The sequence below is a fragment of the Ptychodera flava genome, chromosome 15 (assembly GCF_041260155.1).
Source record: "Ptychodera flava strain L36383 chromosome 15, AS_Pfla_20210202, whole genome shotgun sequence".
NCBI classification, from domain to species: domain Eukaryota; kingdom Metazoa; phylum Hemichordata; class Enteropneusta; family Ptychoderidae; genus Ptychodera; species Ptychodera flava.
The window spans coordinates 26,461,895-26,485,965 of record NC_091942.1 but is presented as its reverse complement, the minus strand read 5'-3'; the positions used below and the strand labels follow the sequence as shown (position 1 = coordinate 26,485,965).

At 37.2% G+C, this 24,071-nt stretch overlaps 1 protein-coding gene across 2 annotated transcripts in view; it reads left to right on the top strand.

Moving 5' to 3' along the window:
• The first annotated feature begins 581 nt into the window (after positions 1 to 581).
• Positions 582 to 24,071, top strand: part of LOC139151703 (F-box and WD repeat domain containing protein 10B-like) — a 32,504-nt gene continuing 9,014 nt past the window's right edge. Inside the window, exons 1-4 of one of the 2 annotated variants that reach the window (XM_070724664.1) lie at positions 582 to 734; positions 1,267 to 2,050; positions 17,329 to 17,795; positions 23,103 to 23,344. In XM_070724664.1, the coding sequence (XP_070580765.1) occupies positions 1,513 to 2,050; positions 17,329 to 17,795; positions 23,103 to 23,344 (1,247 nt within the window). In that variant the 5' untranslated portion in view covers positions 582 to 734; positions 1,267 to 1,512. The remainder of the gene's footprint in view (positions 735 to 1,266; positions 2,051 to 17,328; positions 17,796 to 23,102; positions 23,345 to 24,071) is intronic. The other variant, XM_070724663.1, reaches the window with a different exon arrangement.

Here is a 24,071-nt window from a genome sequence, read left to right as displayed (position 1 = left end):
TGCTTAATCGAATTAGTGTCGACATCCATTCCCTTCTATCGTTTGTTGCTGAAACCGCTTCCACTGGTATTGTTTGAATCTTCAAGTAATTCGTCCGTACTGTTCGTACAACGCGGGCATGTTGGACTGCAATCGGAGTTCCAAGGGCTTGAAAACCGTTTGGTTTCAGACAGATACTCGCATACCTGAACGTGAGTTGTTGTAAATTATAGTATAGCCCTGTGTAGTGACATTTCGCTTGCACGTGCCTTGTTATGAGGCTTCAGTGCAGCGTTCCACCCGAAATCTTCACGCCGTGCCCTCATTTCTTTCTTTTCGGTTCTACAGTACATGCTAGTTTCTACGTGTAGCCTTACCCCGATGTCACGCTCTTCGGCCATTAATATAGACTTATAATAATTTCAAAATTGTAATTCAAATAGATCAGCGATTACCTGCGATTCGGTAAATAATTAGCGTGGCTGCGCTGTATTTGATCACGCCCTGTTGCGCCAACGTGCCAGCCTCATTGATAATGTATGTAAACAACAACATAAACGGTGATTGTCGCCCTTAGTAACAAATTTGCATAATAGCGTGCTGCCACCATTCATCGAACCATGGAACACTGGAGCGCCGAGAACCGAACTTTCCTTCCCCGCATACCCACTCTTGTCTTCCCTGTTTCCCCCGAATCCAAGCCTGCTTCACGCTTTTGAGAGGCACTACTGTTAAGCAGACTTATGCCAGCGACGGTAAGTCAAGTTCCTAGCAAAATCTGTCGAGCCATGACTGTTTCGGACGAATTTTTGTAAGTACTTGGTTCGCAGTTGACATGTTTGCCGAAGTTGATCACTGGTGCACTGTTGGGTGCAATGGCGGACATGCATATGCAGTACACAGTCCAGTCGATAACAGCTAATTTGGCGTTCCCAGCGGTTAATTTAGAATAATTTGCTTTGTCTACGAGGATATTTACGCTGCATTTTAACCTAATACAAATTGCCAAAATCCTGTTTATTAAACTTAGCTCGTCAGATGACGTTGGCATTAAATAAACTGAAAAATATCGAAGTTGCCGAGCAACGTTCGTTAGGGTTTAGCGTAATATTCACTGTGGTTTTCAAGTTCACAGGCCATACTCTCGAGTGACTAGAATCATTGAGGTGTATAATTTATCGTGTGTGAAATAGTAAATATTAATGGAAAACTATGCTAATATTTACCTAAAAATATTTTGATTACCCACTCATGCTTATATGATGCATTTTCTTACACAAATTACAGTTCCAACACCAACAAAAGGTGACGTGAATGGGCCTCCAGATTTCCTAATCTGGGATGATCCCCGCCAAAATTCTCTGCAGGCAGATTTGAAATCGTGGACAATGTGGAGGATTACCTACGTAAACGTGCGAATTTTTCTGCAACCAGAAGTGCCAAAGTCGTGCTTGTAAGTTTACAAGACTCTGTGACAGAGCTGGTTGACCCTTCATTTCGGCAAAGAAGGATTGCCTGCCCGCCAGAGTCACCATGAAGCACCCGTCCGAGAACTCCGAGAACTTTGAATTTAATATTGGCAAGGCACCAGAGCTTCGGTGTGTTTACAAAGAAGTTACGACGATTTGTGGACAATGCGAAACTTGCAAACTTGGTGCCAAACTGAACCACACCAAGGAATGGTTCCTTCGTGCTGGGGAGTACACAAAACGGAGGTTTGTTCTGGGACTCGTCAGGCGCTTCAATAGCCTGGACCTGTTGCAGTATGTCATTGGGCTTCTGCAACCGTTGCTGTACAAAGACTTCACCTATGCAAGGTCTCGACCGAACCCAGCCTCCAAAGCCGACCAGGCTGACATGTCCGGCGACAGAGCCCTGCGCACGGGCGCCGTCGACCACGACATCACCGAAACCTGGCAGTGGTTTGCCGACTCGAAATACTGGACCAAGGCGAACTATTTGCTCGGGGTCATGCAGATGTCAAACCCCGAACTGTTGTACGTCATGGGTTCACAGGCAAGAACGATGCTCAAAACACAACAAATATCCTACCAGAAAGAGCACGCGGATGGTACGTATGGAAAATTTGATCATAGCTAGCAGACCAACAAAGTCTAATATAACTTTGTTGGTTTGCAACCAGCTGACACCATAGTAACATTATTTATCACTGCAAGCACAAGTATCACCATGCTTACCACACAAATGACCATTTCACAACTTTCAACATAAATCATTCAAAACCAAGGGCAGCACAAATTTAACTATCACCCTGTCACTATACTACATAAAATGTGCACCCTTGATGGTTGCGAACACTTTCAGAAGCATTTGTAGACCCACACCTGGTAACCTGGCAACAGCTTGTCACAAAATCATGACTAGAATTAATTTAAAAATTGAGTCGTCCCGGCAGTGAATGACCCTGAATATGGCCAGCAAACAATCCAGCATGAAATGAGCACCAAGCACTTTTTTTCATTATTTGTGCGTGAAGTCATCGCTGGTCAGTGTTGAAGCGCATTGTGTATCATTGAATAGGGAAGTCGGAAAACATCCTGTTGAAAAGGAAGACATATGAAGTTGGCAAACACATCGTTGTGGTCGTGTGTTTTGCAGTTAGCCATCCATGCTGTAGACTTTGTTCCATTGTGCATAGATTCAATCTCTATTCAAGATAAAAAGTTGACACAGGAAAATTACAATGGCTTTAACACAAAAGCAGAACAGCATGGCCCTTTGTAAAGGGTCCTTCACTGAAAAATTTAATAACATCCATGAAAACTAACTTTTGCGAATGGGTCACAAACTGTCGGTCCAGCAATTCAAATGAAAAGTAAAAATTACCGTAAAAAGGAAAATAAAGTGATACTTCAAATTTTCAGGTCACCATATCGTAGGAGACATATCTTTGTTCAAATATCCAATCAACAAAAATACAGGGGCATAACCTTATGACAAGTTAAGACAATGGAAACATTGTGTTTATATATAACTCTAAAAGGTGATATGGTCAAATACCTTGCCCAAGTAATCAATCTGTTGGTATCGCTTAACTATTTTATAGATGAAGAAATGATAACAAAATCAAACTTGCCAGACTTGATGATGGTAAAATAACTAGAAATTCTTCAAAAGTATATGGAAATATTGTAATATCACTCTAAAAAGATTTTTCAACATTTTTATTACTTTTATAGTAGCTGTAATTTTATAGGATTTTGGTATGGATGTAAACTTTTCAAGAAAGTGAATCAAAAATCAATGTCTTTGAGCTGTGTATTAAGGCATACAGATTGCAAGACAATCCAGCTACCAGATAAAATTGTTGAATCAGGTCTAATTCCCTCTTTTAATGGAGTTTTAATCACCGCCAAATGACTACCAAATTCCTGCATGTAATAAACTCTATTCTGCCAAAACAATAATACTGAAACCTACTCAGACAGCTTAGTCAGTAAACTCTTCTCCTTTTGTCATTAGACTATTATATCAAAGTTCGTTGCCTCTTTTTGAACATACAAGCTTTAACTTGCTTTGTGACTGCAATAATGACACTGTTTTGTCTGCCAGCACTTTCGCCAAATCCTTATTTTTTCATCGGGAGTGCTCAGCCAAATGTATTAGATCCCTTCCAGAAAGGATGATGCTCTCTACTAAAATCACTCAGTCACCGGTGGTCTAATCCCTTGATAAATAACTTTATCAACCAGAAAAAAAAAGACAAAAGCTCTGATAACACACACCTTTGTCCTAGCTGTCAAAATGGGGATGTTTTACGAGTCATGTCAACAGTGGTTGCAACAACTCTGTTGTTTCTTCCCAGTAACACAGCATAGCTTCAGAGCGTCATTAATGGCGTCGTTAGCTGTCATGGCAACAGCCTAGAGTGGTGCAAGCTGTAAAGTTGTGTAATTTAGCCTTGTGGTCATTCTTATACTTAAATCGTACAATTTAGAGTTTTCGTTCTCTTTATACTAAACCCAAAGTCATTTACACCCGAAGTCATTTCCTGCTGTCAGATATCAGTTTGTATTTGTTATCTAGTGACATCTCCCAGTGTGTACGAGAGATTAACTTTAATTGCTCAAGTCACAGCAAAATTTTTTGGATCAATTTCCCTATACAGACATAGTTACCAGTCAAATATACAAAGGATAAATAAGTTCGATTTAGGTTCTTTGGGATCATAGTAACTAGTGATCGCAGTCATTTCAAGGGTGTCTCCCGGGATTCAAATCCCTGGTTCAGGAATTCAACCTGAAGCTGAATTTGATCTGCTCATCATTGTTATTAGTAAACATGATCTTGGTGATGAATCCACAACCTGATGTACCATACAATAAGTGATATCAACTCTATGGACAATGGTATGCAGATACTTCAAAGGCAGTCATAATTAAATGATGGATTGTGCAAAAATGTGTATCTTGGTAAAAGTATTTTTTAAAGTTCATTTATAAGAGAACAGAACTAAGCCTATGATACAAACTTACAATACTTACAATACAAACTTTCAGTAATCTGTTTCAATTCATTTATTGGATCTGGGCCGCAATACCTTACAGACCTTCTTCAACAGTACTGTCCCTCAAGACAGTTGCGTTCTTCCTTTGATACTCGTGTACTCAAAGTACCTCGTGCTGTCACGAAAAGCTTCGGTGAAAGATCATTTTCCTATACTAGTCCTACGACTTGGAATAGTTTACCTGCAAATCTCCGTCATACTCAATCTTTAGCATCATTTCGTTCTACTCTTAAAACACACCTTTTAAATCTCACACCTGATGAGAGTTCTTTTGTAGCCATGCGCCTAGAGCTCTGCGAGATTAGGCGCACAATAAATATCCTTTATTATTATTATTATTATTATTATGACAAAACCCAGTAATAAATGAATGAAGAAAACAAATAAATAAACTAAAACATACAAATATGTAAATTTGTTTTTAAATCAATCAGAAAATATTTTTTAATAAAATATGGAAAACAAAATAGATTAATCAATGAAAGAATTAAATGTATTTTTGTAATGGAAAAGTATTGAACACTTGGTGCAATACATATATATTAGTCAGTAGGAAGTTAGTTGAAATTAAAAACCTTGAATGGTGTCCAAGTTTTAACAAAATGGAACAATAATGTTGTCAGTGTTTCAGAGGCAAAAGGTCAAAGGCTTTTAAATCATTTTGAATTGGTCTCCAGAGTGAAACCCTGCTTCAGTTGTTGATAAGTGGTAAAGTGTTAGTCTATCGATTGTTCCCATTCCCTGTATATTGATTCAACCAACTCGTTGGAAACTACATGAATTTATTGCTTTCAAGTCATGAAAGTTTTTTTACGCTCTGCATGAAGGCACAGAATCAAGATTTGGAGATGGAATACAATTGTTGTAAGGTTGTCATGGTTTTTTCTATCAGGTTTTCCATGCATGCACGCAATTACAAAGTGCCATAAGATCAGATCATAACTGTAAAAAAAAGTAAAAAAATCACACACTTTCCAATTCAGCTTTTGCTTGTGTTGAATTCGAAAATTTACATGAAATTGTCATTTAGGTAAGTTGATGATACGTGCTTTGATCTCTGTAGCTCTACAATATGTCTGACTTGAAAGTGACTTTTCAAAAAATACAGAAAGTGATTTCCATGAAAGAGCAAAGTGGAATGGTTACTGATTTTGTATCGGTGTCAATTGTTTTGTAATCAATTGCTAAGAGATAAAAAATCTGTGAACACATTTTTGCATATCATTGATATTTTCCTTGAAGGCAAGATCAAAATCAAAATTGTGTTATGACTATAAGATCTAAATTAGAGTCAAAACCACTGATCCTATAATTAAGATGTCAAGAAGAATTTATTGTACAAGCAGATAGTGATATAGAAGTGGCCATGGCTTCTATTATTTTACTACACTGTTCCGCGTATGGAGAACCAACTTTGCCAGGACAGCCGATAGGAATCTTACTCCAAATCAGCTGATAATGGGGATGTAGGCTGTGAATTTCAGAAACAAATTCTTTCAGAGTCAGTATCTACAGGCGTAGAACTTTCCCCTTCGCCAATGAAAAGGTGGAATCACACAATCCCCTGTCAAAGAATTGAAACAGTGAAGGAATGACTGGGCACAGACAATGGGTGTTGTGTTGTCTCTGTGTTGTCCGGCGAGCAACGGGCGTGACTTGTGTTTAAATATCATATGTAAGGTTGACGTCCATGCATCAGTGGACACTGAAGTGGAATGAGTTTGACAGGGACTGAAATTCTTGTTTGTGATCTGTACATGAATACCAACATCGGAGGAAATGGTTTTGTGTTTTCTGTCAGTTTCCTTGGTAACCAAGGGATGATTTCATGGTATCTGAATCAATGTAGGTCACAGAGGTTTCTGAGGAGGACAACAAGATCAAAGGAAAGTAAGCTCACAAAAAATTAGGAAAATGCAGCAATAGTATCTGGTTGACAGGATCACGTAACTATTATTTAAGTTTTGACTATATTTGTGTCAATTTTGTCTTTTTTTTAAATTTAGTTTATATTCCGGCATGTTTTGAAGTATATAGTTCAAGCACTTTACGACATTTGATGTGACTTCTACTGCACTTTCAAACAGAACAGATATGAGAAAAAAATGCCATAATTTCTGGTCTTTACCACAAGAAAACACTAATGAGCTATTTACTGCTTGAACAATGCACAATACCCTAGAGTGATGTGCTTTGTTGATGTACTTTACACTAATCATGATATGAATCAGCATTGTTTATTGTCATTATTTATAGTGTTTTTTGCGTCGGGTTTAAGAAGGTACTTAAGTATTTCTAGTGGTGAAAGAAGTAAAAAACAAAAGTACAGCAAGGTATATTTGCTTTGTCCATTGATCTCTGTAGCTCTAAAATCTGTCTGACTTGAAAGTGACTTTTCAAAAATACAGAAGTGATTTCCACGTAAGAGCGTCTATAGGACCTGATCATTAAATTATCTTATTAGGAAGCTTAGGACTTCAATTTAATTAAGCTGTTTCCTAATTATCATATAGCTGTTAGCCTTTCCACCACTCAAATTTCATTAAATCCCTGTGTTTACTATGGCAGGGTCAAACCACTTTGCAGTAAAATAGGGGTGGAAGAGTGAAAGATGTGGTGACACTGATATCATTACAGCTATGCAAGGTTGAAAGTGAAATTAGAGTACAGACGATATGTGTGTATAGTTGTAAAGGTCAATTCTTGTTTGGGATTGGGATTTGGAAATTACGTAAACTTTGACTCCCTTGCTGAAAGCAATGTTGGGTGAGTGTGGTTCAGTGAAAGGGAAAAAGAGAGACCCCCTCCAAGGCATGTGTTTGTCCAGAGTGTCGCTGCCCATGGCATTGCTGAATGCGTCCAGGGTTTCCATTTGGATTGGCAGAGTCTGTATTGTCTTGGGTTAAAGCTCAAAATCTCTTAAGGCAGTTTTGTTTATTGTCGCTGTTTGGCTTCTTAAGGAGGTGTTTTTTCTTAAATGCTGTAGACTTGGACGTTGCCGAGGAACACACCTTGGAAAATGTTTTTGTGGGTGCAAGGAACTCTCATGTCAACATTTGAGTTAGAATTGTAAAACTTCAAAGTCTCTACTTGAAACTTTGGGCAAATGTAAAGGGAACAAAAAGACAAACTTTAAAAATGCTAGTTGCTCCATCTCAAGCCTCATGTTGTATGGCAAATTTTAAAAATGCAAACATTTTATTTGACCCAACTTTTAATGGCCAAGGAGCTAATTTGGTATGTTGATTTGATATATTGTGAGGTTACAAATGAATTTTAACAAGCGTTATGCTGCCGATCATTTAACATCTGTGCTTTTGCACCGAAAAGAAATACAGCTCATGATAAAACCTGTCTTAATTTAAAATTGTCGAAAAGAAATTGGATAGTGACAGCAACAGTGCATGTGTTTGGCCTATGTTTTGATTTTAGACAGTGTGTGTAGATTGTTTAATACTGCTAAATAATCCTTGTGCAGGTGGACGACTGCGGAGGTCACTTGAATTCATAGGATTAAGTTAATTTCGAAACTAAGCCTGTTTTTGACAGTCAGATTTGTTTTGATACTGACATTCTTAAAGGAGGATTTTTTGCGTGTCTGTTCACTGGCCCAGCTGTGTCATCATCACGTTTGGCTGAAAATCTACGGTACTTTGTATCGACACGAAATGCGTACCCGTGACAGAAGTTGACAGATGATAGATGTCACTTCAGGAAGTTGAAAATCACCCAGAGCCCCTTCATCCGATATTACAATTAAAAGGTTAATTTTTAATGCTGTTGATAAACAAAAAACCTCATCACATGACAAGCAATCAACAGGTGCATTTTTGCCTGAAATTTCTGACAGTTTTTGAAAACAGGATAATGATTTGAATGATTTTTCTGATACTTTTACCGCCAAAAAATAAGAAATAAAAATTATTGGAGTTAATTCTTTATCTAGCTCAGTTGTCAGTTTTAGGGCGGCCTCTTTGTTGCCCAAACATTGTTTCTCTGTCAGTTCAGTATTTTATGATGATGACAAATTAGTAATGGGTGATGCAGGTTTTAATGTTTTCCATGAAAGCCTGTATTTTATTGAGCTTTTATAGCCTACCATGGGTGCATAGTAATCCAAAAAATAATTATTTTCCTCCGGCCAGAATTTAAAGAAACCCAATATTTGAGTTAGAATGCATGCATAACGCTGATAGACTTCTTGTGCAAATACGTCTTTTCAAATAGAGCGCTCACATAATGTTGCAGGGTGAATAGTAAAAAACAAATCAATGAAAAATTGCCCGAGGCAGAAATGTTGCCATGTCGGCAGTGCAAATACATTTGTAAAAGGAGGTCTGTCAAATTTGCTCAGTGACTCGCATAGCTGTGAGCAATTTTTCACACAATGGTCTTTTCAAATACTGTCAGAAATTTCAGTCGAAAAACACACCTGTGGATTTCTTGTCATATAATGCGGTTTTGGTTCCTGCTTTCTGATATTTACTACATATGACTTACGATTTGCTAATCATTACTTACCCGAATACACATTGACTTTGTGAAAAATGCAGAGTTTATTAACATCTGTGTTTTGGATAATCGTGAATGCTGGTAAAATACTGAAAATGTTAATCATGACATGCCTGGCTCAGTACACCGGTACTGTAATAGTGGCATTTTCATCTCATATTGTTCAAAGTGGATTGGTAAGGAATTTCAGACAGAATTCAGAATTATCTGGAAAAGTATCAAGATTCTCTCTTTTCTGTGTTGTGTCACAGTGTAACCTCGCCCTGTGACTATAAAAATCCAACAATCAGATTGAATGGGATTAATGACATTCAAATTTGGGAAAAAATAGGAAAGTAGACATCCTCAGCATGGACCATATTCTTTTATGTTGATGGGTCTGTCTTTATGGACCTAGTTTCATTTTATGTCTGTCTGGAGGAGTGGTTTTACAGGGTACTCAAGCCACAAATCGCTTAAAATTGTACAGTGTAAATTCTGTCCTCTTTCATTGAAGCTTCTTTGTCCATGAAATTTGTATAATAAAGACGGTATATGTATTTCATTAGGAAAAATATTGTCCGACAGCGATGAGCTGAGACTGCTTGTCAATAAAAATTATTTGCTGCTGCATCATTTTGATAAGATGCTGATTGCAGACTAATTAGGAGACCGTTGGCATAGCAACAGTGCACACATGTGCATCTGAAGTGGGTAGAAATACCGACGTATTAAAAATGGTTATATGCATATGCATAATTAGATTAATTACTGAGGGGTTGTTTTTCCTTTATTTTCATTTTATTAACAAAGCTAATGATGGCTCTGATAATTTGTGTACAACTTGCTGATGGAGAAATATTCAATGAATGGAAAGTGATTGTGATCTGAAAATCTGACTGACTGATAGCCTTGTCCCATGTGATTTCTGTGAAATGAGACACTGTGGTACTGACAACGGCAATGCCTGAATATTATCGATTCTGTATTCCAATGACTGGAAAGTCCTTCTGAATGCAGTTGTGCTGTGACCAGGTTGGACAAATGATTGAGGTGAAATTTGTGTACACGCGTAAGTCCAAGGTTTATCCTGTAACGGGCTTGCAATTCTACATTTATTGTCATTAAGGTTGGAAGACACTGGCCTTTGAAATCCTGACGAGCATGCCTTCAAGAATGTGACACTTATAATAGGAATTACCACATGTCTGTGCTCCTGTGAATGTTTACGTGTTGCCTGGCAACTGATTGGTGCGTGAAGAAAAGCCAACCTTGCATCATTGCCATGGCAGGATGCAAACGCAATACAGGTCGTACAAATGCCTATATTTTGTCAATTTGTTACGAGAAATTCGATATGCGTACCTTTTGAGTTTATTATCAAGCATGACTGACTGTCCCAGCAAATAAAGGTGGTTTTCTCTACTTTACAGCTAATTTCCTGATAGTCAGTGTGGGCTGGACAAATGTCTGCCTTTTTTCTTTACACTTAATAGCCAGGTTGTATCTGGCCATTTGATGGTATTACAGAGCTCAATCATTCTTGTTTTCAGCCATTCAGACTCGTGTCCCTACATAGTGCATGATCCAGGGACACAAATATTTGGCATTGAAAATGAGCCATTATCTCCACATTGGCAATGAGGTTCTATACTTAAACACACATCATCAATATAATTTACATACCGGTAAATGAAGGTTAACATGTCGTGCTTTGAGGATTTGACAATTTTTCCTTTACAGTAGTCAGACCAGGGATGTAGAAATTTTGGTAACAGGGCGCAAAAATAAAAGTACAGGCGGTTACAAGAAGAGTATGTGCACATTAAGTTTGTGCAAAATGTCCTGATATTAAAAACTAAATTTTCAAAGCCGGGCAAATTTTAGCTTACAGCCAGTTGTTTTTGCCGGGTGCCAGCTATTTTCTACATACAAAAAATACTGCCATCGTGTACTTTTGCACTGGATGGGCCTTTATTCTGTTTAGAAATTGTAATATTTACAAATTGTCAATGTTTTCATCCCTGTGTTGATAAAATACTGACAATACTGAAACAGTGGTTGATCAATGAATCATCTGGTTTCCTGCATTTCTCAATGAAAGTTGAGTAAATCAGTCTGTAGGATGTCAAATTCATTGTGAGTTAGCTTTGAATTAGCAAAATCTTTCTGAGAAATTTTATTGTGTTGTTTAACTTTCAAACAAGAGGAAATAAAAAATATAAATGTGCAACCTATGGAAAATGTATTAACATGAATATTTACCAGAGGATGCATTGCTTACAATGAAAGCCTGCCAGGTTTCTTTGACCATCTAACTGTGTTCAACTATTACTTTAATTATTAAACTCATTGTGACTTTTTTTTCTCCATCTCGGAGTCGCTTTCATAAAGTCCCATTCTTCAGTTTGCTCATGGGACTTGAAACTGAAGATGAAAACTGCAATTTCAATAGAAAGGCCGTTTTATTTGAATTTAACTAGCAGCACATTAATTTTTAAGGACTTTTTTCATTGTTTGGAAAAAATTGCATATCGTTGGTTTGCTTTCAAACTTTGCATGTAGAGATATTAACCTCAATAAGGTTTGTTCAACTGTGAAATGAAAGTTGCCATACATATATTTCCTTGGAATTTTTCCTCATTTTATTTAAAAAAAGTCCTTTTGCCTGAATACTTTATAATGTCCAATTGTTCTCAGAGCAGGTTGTGTCACATTTTCTGTGGATTATTGTAATCTGGTTTAGTTTTTGTATTATTTTTGTGAAAAATGCCACAACAGGGCTGTATCAGCTGCGGAGTCACATGTTTACTTTGCGATAAAAATGTACAGAGTTTATTAGGTTTCTTTTGACAGAGATTCGGAACTGACAACACTATGCAAAGCTCATGTTGCTAAGGCATGGATGAAATAAAACAAAAGTTGACAATTAAAAGCCCATGACAACCACTTTAATACAGATACGACGACTGTCGAAGGCAGTGTTGAAGAATGTATTCAAGTCATAGAAATGATTTTAGTCACTATAAGCCCTCTACAAAACTGATGAATGGTCAACATAGGGGATATTGTGTGTCGTTGCAGCCTGTTGGATTGTGATTTTATGGGTAACAAATAGTGCAAAACAGATGGAATTGAACAGATCTGGGAAAACAGATTATGAAAATACACGCGTTGTAATTGACGTGTACAGTTTTTGCTAATTTGCACATTTGTTGTAATACTTTTCCATAGTGTTGGACTGGTAAAAAAACCCACATAGGCTATATGTAAGGCCTGCTATTTAAATGGGTGAAATTATACAATAATAGATTAATACAGAGGTGAACCAGTGAACTTTCTGCTTATTCATGATCTGTACACAATTTTATTAAATGAGTTTCCTGTACTGTAGGGATATCAATAATAATGTAGTGTTAAAGAAAAGAGAAACCGCAAATAGTAGTTTTTATTCAGAGTATTCAAGCCATGGTATTTTCAGTGAGATTTTAAAGCTACCTTTCTTTCTAAAATGCACATTCTAACCACAACGACATGTATTATTTACTCAGAATTATTATTTACATTAAGCAGTCAGTTTGGATCTGACAATAGAAATAAAATTTAATTCTCTAATTACTTTCCCTTTATTCCTGATACACATTTAGTATTTTAATTAACGTTTCTTATCAGAGAACTTTGCCCATTCAATGAAACTTGTTTGTTGTTTCCATGGAAACAAATCGGATGGACTGCTTGCAAACACGGCGAAGGAAATGGAATTGATCAGGGCTATTAGCATAGAGGTAATTTTTTTCGCTGTTGGTTTCTATGGAAATGAAGACCTGCTGGGAATGTGATATGAGAAAGCCTTTAGTGCTGTAAATGTGTGTTTTCAACGATTTCATCTATCAGAATTGAGAAGATAATTGGTTCTCATGTTTAGAGGGAGTTAATTGTGTCAGGTGTATGTCATGCTGTGTGTTGTAGGTTTTATTATTTGTATTCTTTCAATATATCAGTCATTATGATCTACTTATACACGTCTTCTGAGTGATGGACGAACATTTCTCACTCTGTGTATTAAGTCATAGACAGTTGAGACTACCGTCTATGATTAACATGTAGGCCAGGATTGACTCAAAAACCCAGAAGAATGCCAAAATTTATTCATAAACTGCAATAATGCTGTGTTTGTCATAATGATGAGAATCTCATAGGTTGTGTTGACACAAAAATCATGCTTATTTGACTCAAATAAATTCTTGACAATCACTGCCCAACTATCAATGTGACTTCTTTTCTCTGATTTTATTCTTGAAGTTGGACACAAAATGTGGTTTTATTTTGGTGGTCTGTAAATATACGGTATCTCGTAAATTATTTTGTTTATCAAAAATTTATTGCATACAATATGACTTTTTCTGTGTTTTTTTTTTTATGCGAATGAAATAGATGTATTTTTTATATCTGCGTCATATGCAGTACAATGTATAAATTTGAAGTCTTCTTGCACCAGTTGTAGTATTTTTATCAGACTAGTCATGCAAATATTTTGTTGTAAATTGTTCATTCCTATATGATAGTTGGACTGATGGACAGCTTTCACCTTCAGTATTGTTCATAGGCGGTTGAACCCTGGTGTGTGCAAAGCTGAACTTTTATTGCCAGAATTTACAGTGACCGAAAATTTAGGAAAGATTGAAATCAAGAATATCAGATATCTAAGACCTTTAAGCATCATATAATGAAATACATGCTCCAATTATGTTGGTCAAATATACAGTGTGATTAAAAAAATATAATGGAATTAAATATTTACGATGACATGCTGCCTGTAAATTAATTTAACTGTGAGTTTAATGAGTATAATTACTTTCACCTTTTGGACACTCATTAATTAATAAAATATATTTTTCTGCAGCAGCAGGTCTGAATGAACATGATAATGAACTAGACAGAAAGAAATGTCTCCTTTGCTAAAAGAGGCTTGTGATTCTCTGAATATTTGCCACACACAGTAGACAGACTGTTATCTGCTAATATTGAACAGTCACCTTAGATACAATGAAAACATTGACACTAGGTGGCAGTGTTTTCATTGCAGTATCTCCCTTATCTGGTATCCATGGCAGGCTGATTAACTTTATTGGCACAGGTTTGTGTACAAACATACACTTGAATAGCACTGGCCCAGATTAATCCTGGCAGTGAACTTTGAACTTGGAGAAAGGTGCTGTACACTGTGAACATTCGCCAGTATCATGCAATATGGTCACCGAGTGCCAATTTAGTGACTGTGTTCTCGGTCCGTGTTGTGTTCTATAACTCAAAGTACAGTGGTATGTGGATGTGCCTTCATGTCACAAGTTGAATGTGAACTTGACTTGCAATGTCTATGACCCATTCCCTTGTCTGTATGTCAATATGGCATGCATTTCAGATAGGAACTAAGCTTTTTAAATCATTTAATTGGGCCTTGTTTAATCAATTAGGTGTGATTACAACATCTAGCATACAGCAATAGCTAAGTCAATCTTGGGTATTTGTGGAGGCCTAGCATTTGTAGAGATACATTTAATATGAGATCATATACATTACTATGTTGAAAAAGCAATGTTTGTGTCTGACTATGATTTAGAATATTACGACATGTCTTCAAAAATTTGTGATTCTTTGTAGAGTATCCTACATGTAGTATGCTAATTTGTAGTAAAAGTCACTGAAATTTGTCAGAAACTTAACATTAATTACATGTTGGGAAAATTGTTATTCAGTCAGCATTTCATAAAATGCATTCTCCATACTTTTGTAAATATATCAATCAAAATACTTAATCTAAATAATTCATCTAGATATAAGATTTGTCCCAGTATCATCATCCAGAACATTTCTGACTATGAGGGCGCTATTTCTGTTGAAGGTGTTTTTTTCCAAAGTTGAGTACCGGTAGTATTTAAAGGGTACAGTGAATTTAGTCTTCCATTCCAAGCCAGCATACATTTATTTATATGCTGAATACATGCTAGAGTTCTTACAGTTTAATTCAAAATTTTTTTTGACAACCTTGACCTGGCAAAATGTGCCCTACTTTGTAAAGCTTAGGATATTGTGTGTGATATCAATGAGACTGGCGCTTTCTGTTGTTGTGAGCCCTAGACAGTGAAGGCCAACGTATACATTGACAATGACTGAGCTTTGCTGGGCCTGCCACACAGCATTGTCAACTGTATGTATTCTCATACTGGTATTGTTCATAGCTTATATTCATGTCATTGCCACTGACACCCATTTGTCTTGAAAATAAAGCTCAGCGTCTCTCCTTTTTTTTGCTTCTTTTGACCTGAGTTGAACTTGATATGCAGGGTGAACTTTGTCTGTAGACTCACTGCAGCTGCTTTTCACTGATTTTGAATTTAGAAATCAATTTACAACTTCTGCACCATTCTATATTTTGATATTTCAATGAGAAGTACTGGTATAGAAAGAACAGGCTGTCTTTTCAGTGGTTTTGATACTGATAATTGTTTGGGGAATTGAAATATTGTTTCTTAAAAAAAAATAAACTTTTACTGAAGTGCAAAGGTAGCGGTTTCTTCCAATACACAAATGAAATAGTGCATGTCGTATTTATAGGAACTGTTTTTGGAAAATGCAATCTGATACGTAACAAGCTATACAGGCGCTTAACAGGCTCCAACAAGTGAATTATGTCTTTTGTACAATATTTACAGCTGGCATTGACGGTTTGAAAAGAGCCATTTGTATAAACGATTTACTTTCAGTAATGAATTTCAGGGACAGTTATGATTCTCTCATGGGGATGGGGGTGGGGAGCAAGTAGAGATTGGGTCAAGTGTTTACTCTATTTCATAACACCCTAAAATCAGTGGGTCAAGTGTTTGCTCTATTTCATACCAACCTAAAATCAGTCCATCCTGTGTCATATACCATTTTAAAAGTCAGTTAGATAATGGTAGATTGAATGGGTTTAAAACCTCATAGAAGCAGGCCATAGCTGATTTTCATGTTGTTTTTCCAACGACAAAATGGTTTAGCCCATTCTGAATAGAAGCAGTTGTCATGGCAATGCAGACTTGCTCAAATAGTAGAATAGTAACAGGGGACCCGTGGATATTAGTTTACTAACATCGTCCAGCTCATGATATTGTTTTTCAATGGTGAAATTAGACCTTCATACAGGACAATGATGGTAAAAGGGTGAAGAAACCCAAAAGACCCCAGAATAATTAACCTTTGAGCACCAAAGTAAACTTTTGTCATCTTTAGAAAATATACTCCAGTCAATTTTTTTCAGATTTTTGTCAAAATTTTGATAACAAACTGTAGCCAATGAAATGTAATGTCCATTTTGTCCAAAATTATAAGAAAATTACAGAAAAATTCATGAAAGTTGGTAAAAATGTTGCACTAAAATTTTGGTTCAAGAAAAATTACAGCACTCAAAGGGTTAACGACAGAAATGAAACTCACGATACAAGTGCATATAATTCCTTGGGCTTCTTTGTTTTGTGTACTATTACACAGTATGATTTCAGAGTAGTAGCAGCTGGCTCTGAAGCTATTCTGACAATTTAGATTGTCTTAATTGAAAAAGTCTATGATGGAAATTCTCCATGACAATAGGTATGTTTCCTACACCTTGACTCAGTGAACATGAATTGGGTCCTTTTGTCTTGAGCTAAGTTTTTAGCAAGTTGATCTCCCGCACCAGTTTAAACAAACTCTTAAATCTTGGATTTTAAACCACGACTAGTTGTCTTTTTCTGATTATACCCTCCGTCCTCGTTTAATTTAGTTTTTTTGTTTATTTAATTCTCAGCTACCACCCACCAGGAGCTAGACACTCATTAGCTTTGCATTAGCTATTTTCTAGCTCCTATTCACATTCATTCCCCTTCATAAAAGAGAATATATTCCTCATAATTCTCGTGTGTCTTTTTTGTAACAGCATTTCTTTATTGACTAATTTAATTATATGTAAGTTTTTGTTTCTATTTATTTGTACACTGAGATATTTACTGTTGTATATACTTTTGTAATACACAGTGAGAGTTTATAATGTGGGGTCTTTATACCTCATAAGAATACCAGTCTCTGTATCTTGCAATCATAGATTGTGATGTAATTACAGTCTTGTAATTATGGAAATGAATGAATGAATGAATAAACTAAACTAAACCGCTGAGGTTGAAGTTTGTTCATATCAGTGGATGGCAGCACACTTCCTGTGTATGAGAGACTTTAATGTTCACAAGAAATCTTTGTCTCAGATTTTAGAGTAATATTCATTGGTATTGACATTCCATTTTCTATTGCCTTTGTCTTAGATGATCTATGCAGTGAAGACACCAAATCCCTGGCCAGTTCCGTCTACTCCTTTGATTCTGAGGAACACCCCGAATGCAATCTCTTGAAAGTGGCACGATCTCAGTACTCCACCCCAGTCACCGACCCCTTCACCGGTGACGACCTAGCCAGCGATCATGAACTAGTGGAAGACGACGACGACACCAAGTCTGTCACCTCCACTGATGGCCAGTCCCAACGGTCCTCCATCGACCCCACGCGCCTTGTCATCCCCACCACGCCAATGGCCGTGGCCGGGGTCATGCGGTACAGGGACTTCATCCGGGACCTGCCGGTGCACCTGGCCAAGTACATCCTGAGTTTCCTGGACCAGCCCAACCTCTACAACATGCTGTGTGTCAGCAAGCATTGGAGGATGATCGTGGAGGAGGTGCACCAGGACAGGAACATCAACCAGGCTATCTGGGAGGAGGTCATGCTGATGCAGGTTGGTATGATATAATGACGTAGTAACACAGGCGTCTAAATACCCTGCTCTGATCACCAACAAAAGCCACTCCAAAGCCTCCAGTCCTTGTGGGTACACACCCCTTCCCTGGCACCCACCTTGTAACAGTACCTCCCTCCCTCCCATACCCAGGCAAATACAATAACACCTGTATAATTAACCTGCACATGAAAATACCTGCCAGACCTAGTATCAAAACTAGCAAGCATACTTCCTTTAAATTAATCTTCAGATTTAACATAACTTCGTATGAAATATATTTATAGTGATATATATGTACATGTATTTTAACTTTTGAGAAAGATAATTCTCTGAGATACATTGTATAATGGAAAGGAATGTAGCACTGTGAAATTATTATTCACACTCATTTGAATACACAGGACATATATAGATTTTATCAGAGCTAAACCATGACACAAAGATGGAAAGGTGTGAATCAAGAGTTTACTATAAGTGTTAATAATATGGGGCCTATTGACTCATCTTTGCTTTTGTGTTTGCACTGTCAGTTCTTAATACTATGAAAATTGGTATTGTCAGCCCTACTGGTGCTAGTAACTTACCAATGATAACTGCCAGTCCACCCCTCTAGTTGAATGGTGTAGACTCATTTTATTATGCATTAAGAACACAATGGACAGTAAAAGTGTGAAAGAGGGTGCTATAGACAGTTCCTAACTGCCAATTAATTCCTTCAGTCTCTGAATGTTATCGCATGTCCATGTTTGAGTAATTTTTCCAGTAATACAATGTAGCTCACACCCTGTCGAATGTCTTCAGTTGAAAAAAATGCACTCAAACTCATATTATTGAGCATTGGGAAGTCATGTTTTGTTCTTGTTTACATTGAAATATGTCCCATCAGGTGTTTGGGAGGAACAGATCGGTCAGTTAACGTTGCAGGTGATGCTAAGATTGACAGGTTTGAGTATTAAAAGATAATCTCCTAAAACACACCCTTCTGTTGAGAATATCACAGTTGTGTTTGAAATTGTTAGCACAGGCATCACAAGTGTAAATACAGGGAAGGAAAATTCACGAGTAGTTGTATCATGGCGAGGTTGATACCTGATTAAAGGGTATTCAAATTTTTGAAGTGTTATTTAAACAGCCAATGCAGGTTTGAGGGAACTTAACAGTGCCAACATAGAATATTTGTCATAGTGTCTATATACAGGGGTGTGTGCGGTGACATTTTCCAGGATGTCTGTAATGCCAGCCTCAAAAGTATCAACCTTTCCACAATGATTCCGGAGTTGAATCTCAGAAACTCAAACTTGGTCCGTAGAAGTGGTTTTGAGAAACCGCACAAGAAAGTCGTCTTCAAGGATGTGAAGGAAGACTGTGAGGACGATTTGTTTAGCAAAGATGCCCTTCTGGAATTGATACTTGTAAGTTTGGCACCCTCCCCCAAGGACTGCCGTGGCTTCATCTGCCTGTAGTGTACGTGGCTGTGATCTGAGTAGAGTGTGTAAGATGCACAAGATTGCTCAACAGTTGAAACGTCTCACCTGACCATCGCCAACCCCATCTCACCCATCCATGGCTCAATATCTGGTGTAATGGTCATAGCAAGCATGTAATGGTGTGTGTTATATATATGCTTTCATTTGGTGCTCAATGGCTGCATGGCGACTTTATCGCAATGTGTAATTTTCTTTTGAATTCTTGTGATGGTGTTTGGGTAAAACCTTATAGGCACTTGTTGCAGCAAGCAAAATTTTGGCACATTGCTATCATTACGGTAACACATTTTTTGACTTTCAAAGCCGAAAACATTTCAAAATCACAGTATGCTTGCTTGTCAACGCTGTCACTATACACTTTGTTATTATATTGGTCCGACCAATTTTAGCTGATCAAAGGGTAATGACAAGTACCTGACAAGTTTTCACAGATTCAAGCGAAAAAGGCATGAGCAGTAACATAATATTTACTATTCACTTGAAATGTATCCGATATATCCTTATGATTGTTAATCCACAGACACATATGTGTGTTTGTGTTTGATTGAATGTGATATATCATCTGTATTTTCAGTGATGCGTACTCTGATATGGCCCCTCAGCCTTGCTCGGTATTGTGTTAACTTGGCAGGGGGTGACATCAAAATTCACATTGTCTGAAAACTTTGCTGCATTTCAGTTCCATGAAATGTGACAGTGTATGGCAGATTTCACAATGACATTGCCAATTCACCATGTAATAAAAAATAAACAGCTCATCATTTAGCTGCTTCATTAGAAAATGCTTGGAGTTTAATGGATGTGCTTTATGTGGTGCATGCAGAATATAAATCCGCCCTGTTCAGCAGTGTTATATAAACCATTTCCTATAACCAATCTCTTTTCCATAATTTTTGTTCTATCAAACTTCGTAGCTAATTCATAATGTTCGTGTTGTAAGTAACATATTACCTCTCCTAACTGAGCTTTCTCTTTTAATGCTTCACTGTTGTTTCAAAAACACACCAAACAAGAATTTATGTTGATAAGAGCAAATTTTTCACAGTATTTCATTCAACAGGTGGTTTTTGCCAGCGGGCCAATGCAAAGCTGTGAAGCTTGCATCGTATGCAAATTATCATTATTTATGCAAATATGATGAAGTTTCAGAGCCTCGTTGGCCCAGAAAGCAAATATACCACTGAATTATTTTAAATTAAAACAGTAAAGCTTTACAGTCTGTCATCTTTTGTAATTCCAACTTAGAATCTTTGCATCAATCATCTCACTGCTCTCATTCTCTCCATCACAGTTTATTCCACGTTTTCCACGATTTCCTTCCACAACGTTTTTGTCTGTTGAGTCGATCTTTGTTCCTACTACTTCGTTATATCTTGTCAATCCTAAACATTAGCATGGATATGCACCTGAGTACTGGTTATGTATCTCTCACTAACCAAACTCTCCGCCAGATAGACTGATGATATATACAGACACATGCTCACACACACACCGTGCACACACAATTACACACAGACAGACAGACAGACATACACACACGCACACACTTATACCAGTGTATATATATATTCATGTTCATGTTGTGGTAAATCCTGAAAGACTTTAGCCAACTGACTAAATGACAGATACAAATGCACATACAAAGGACTCCATACATACAGACTGACAGACAGACATCGGACAGACAATCCACCAAACACAGACAGCCAGACATAAAATACAAAGGTAAATCATAGTACATGTACATGTATGTTATTTTATGACCTGTACGGTGATTGCACCTACAACTCTTCAACAGATAATTGAGAATGTTTTTTGGTCTTGTATCTTGTATTTGCACACACTTTACACATACACTAACATCCCTTGGTAAATGTTTTCACAGCATGTATATATTTATCACATACTTACTGGTATGTATTACCACTAATATTTACCTGTGACTTTACATCCCTTGATAATATCATGGCTGACCGATTTGATCCAATGGGAATCTATCGCATGCATCCCTGATACACAGGTTTAGGAAAATGATAAAGAAAATGTGGACTTTGTATGTGTGCATGAGATGGTAGTTTGTAATTGACTAACTTGTATAATATATATCAGTTACGAAAAGTGATATTGGTGCAGGTCTTTAATCAGTGAAATAACCACATTCTTGATCTAACAAAAACAAGGTATTATCGTGTAAACTTTGATATTAATTGTGTGGTGCCCAGAACTACTAGTACTTATAAATGGTTGTATGAATAAGCAGTCATTATCAAGGTTGTATCGTTGTTTGGATGTACATGTATTCATTGACGTTAATGATGAAAAAGTGTCTGGATAGCATGGTTGGTGATAGGAACATCATGAACGTCAAGATCCTTGAAAAACTGTGACTTGTTTTGTTCGAATCTACCCATCTGATTGGCTGAAACCAGGGCTGATATTGTACCAGAAGACCTCAGCCCTGAATAGTGAATAATTAACAAATATCACTGAAATTCTAAACATCTGGTTTGATGTGGCTTGAGGAAAATGTTGTCCACTTAACATTGTAAACTCTTGCGACTTTTGAAATTCTTAAAGAGTCCAACATACCTATCACTTGGAAAGTTGAAACTTTAAAGAGTGTTGGTGTGGTAGGATTATGCTGTCCGGATGAATTACAAGTACAAGCTGCCCCAGTTTTCCGGTGAAAAATCTCATGAAACACGTTTAATTCCAACGCTCAAATGCGATTTGTGCTATTCAGTGGAAACTAGATTGGATCCATCACAGGATTGTAAATCAAAAAGTTCAATTCATATGGCCAACCACAGTTGCCTGGTGTCTATAGTATGCCTTTAACCTACAGGGATTGGATTTCCTTTAGGGTATGAAGAAAAGCTAATATTTTGATTAAATTGTAAACCACCGCTGCCTGTTGCATGGCAACACGTCATGTGACCTTACATGACCTGTATGAGTTATAGAGTATAACACCGTCCCATTTTAGTTGCCATGGCGGAAAGCTTGAACTGTAGAATTTACGGAGGGCCAAGCGTGAATATTTATGCTTGAAGTGACTTCCTGGCCAGAAAAAAAAAAATTGAAAGGTTAGGTCGTAGTGGCACCATGTCGAAGCATGGCTCTGGTAGTATTCACTCAAGGCTGTCCCTTCACTTGATGGCAACAGCTGTGCTGAATGCCAAGGTAGGGTGAAATCAGTATCTGTCTGATGGTTTGAAGTTGGAGTTCAAGTACAACTGATATTGGTACGGGACGTGTGGAAACTAGGTTTAGTGGGTTAAGTCATCTGACTTGTGACGTCTTAGACTAGTATCAGGAGTTGGCTATACCTTCGTATATGTTTGTGTGTATATACCGGTACATGCCAACCAGTCATAATGTGGTTTCTATGAACAAAGTCACTGTCAAGTGTAAAAGTATAGTCCTCCACTCCTAAACTAACCATAACCTGTGATAAATCTCTAACTTTACTGTATGTGTGTTTGTGCCACATCGTTAGTGTTAGTGGCATCGATTATCCATATTGTGCTGAAATGGGCTATGCTGTATGTTATAGGTATGATCAAATATGCTGTGGTATACTTTGCCAGTGTCCAGACATAGATTATCCAAATTTCTAACATTGCTCAAGCTTGAACTCTCATTATGAGGAGTGTTTGATATTGAGTGAGTAGTTTATGATAGGTCTCAAAATTTGGCAGCACCGGACAAACTTTTATTCTGAAGTTAACATTCATGACTTTGTTGAGTTGTCAAGTCATTTCTTCAATGTGTGGAAACAATGCGTGCAAATCTCTGTGTTGTACACAACCTATAGGGTGCATCAGCTCAGGGTTGCAATCCAGTATACGCCAAGAAAATAGAAGTGGCTGTACCGGTGCTGGTTGATGAAGACTCATGGGAAATTGCAACAAAGGAGGATGAAGAGAATGAGGAGGTGCATTTCAAGAGTGAGATCACCCTGGAAAAGTCATACCGGGGCATCGAGACGAAGGAGATCACTATTGAAGAGAGGAATGTGTACTGTGGGACGTACAATGTCATGGTGCTGTCTGATCAGTAAGTCTGAACTTGACTGTTAATGATTTTATCTGGGTCGGTCTGTTGACGGTGAAACTTACTCCAAATTTACATATTCCAAGCAACAGCCGACACTTTCTTGTTGAGTGAACTAGATGAGAAAACTGTTCATATAATGTGTATATTTCTGTTGAAATTTATTACACCAAGACTGAATTTCACGAAAGCAACAAATGAAATCAAACAAGGAATGCCTGGTGAAAATTGCAACTGCGGTATATCTAACATGTTTCATTGTGCAATTTTGAAACAATTTTAAAGGGATTCAGATGATATACTGCCATTTGCTGGTCTTGAAGACTTATTTGTAATTAATATTTTTGCCGCATACAGTTTCATGTTTTGATATATGCTTTTATTCATAAAAATGAATATACTATCAAACAGTAATTTCCCTCCTGTATTAATTTATCCTTTTCACAACCAATGCTATCTGTGTTGTTTGACTGTTGAAGAATCCTTTTATCAACCAGAAGAGAATGACATACATCCCCTTATCAAAATTACATAAAAACGTCGGATGTTCCTTATATTCTCCATAAGGCTAGTTTGCAAACTTATAGTAACACAGATAATGTAATGTGTGTGAAAAGGATAGACTCAGTACCAAGTCATCTGTTGAAATCACACACTCACACACACACACACACACACACACATACATATACATACATACATATCCATGCAAAAACAGTCCTACATCAAT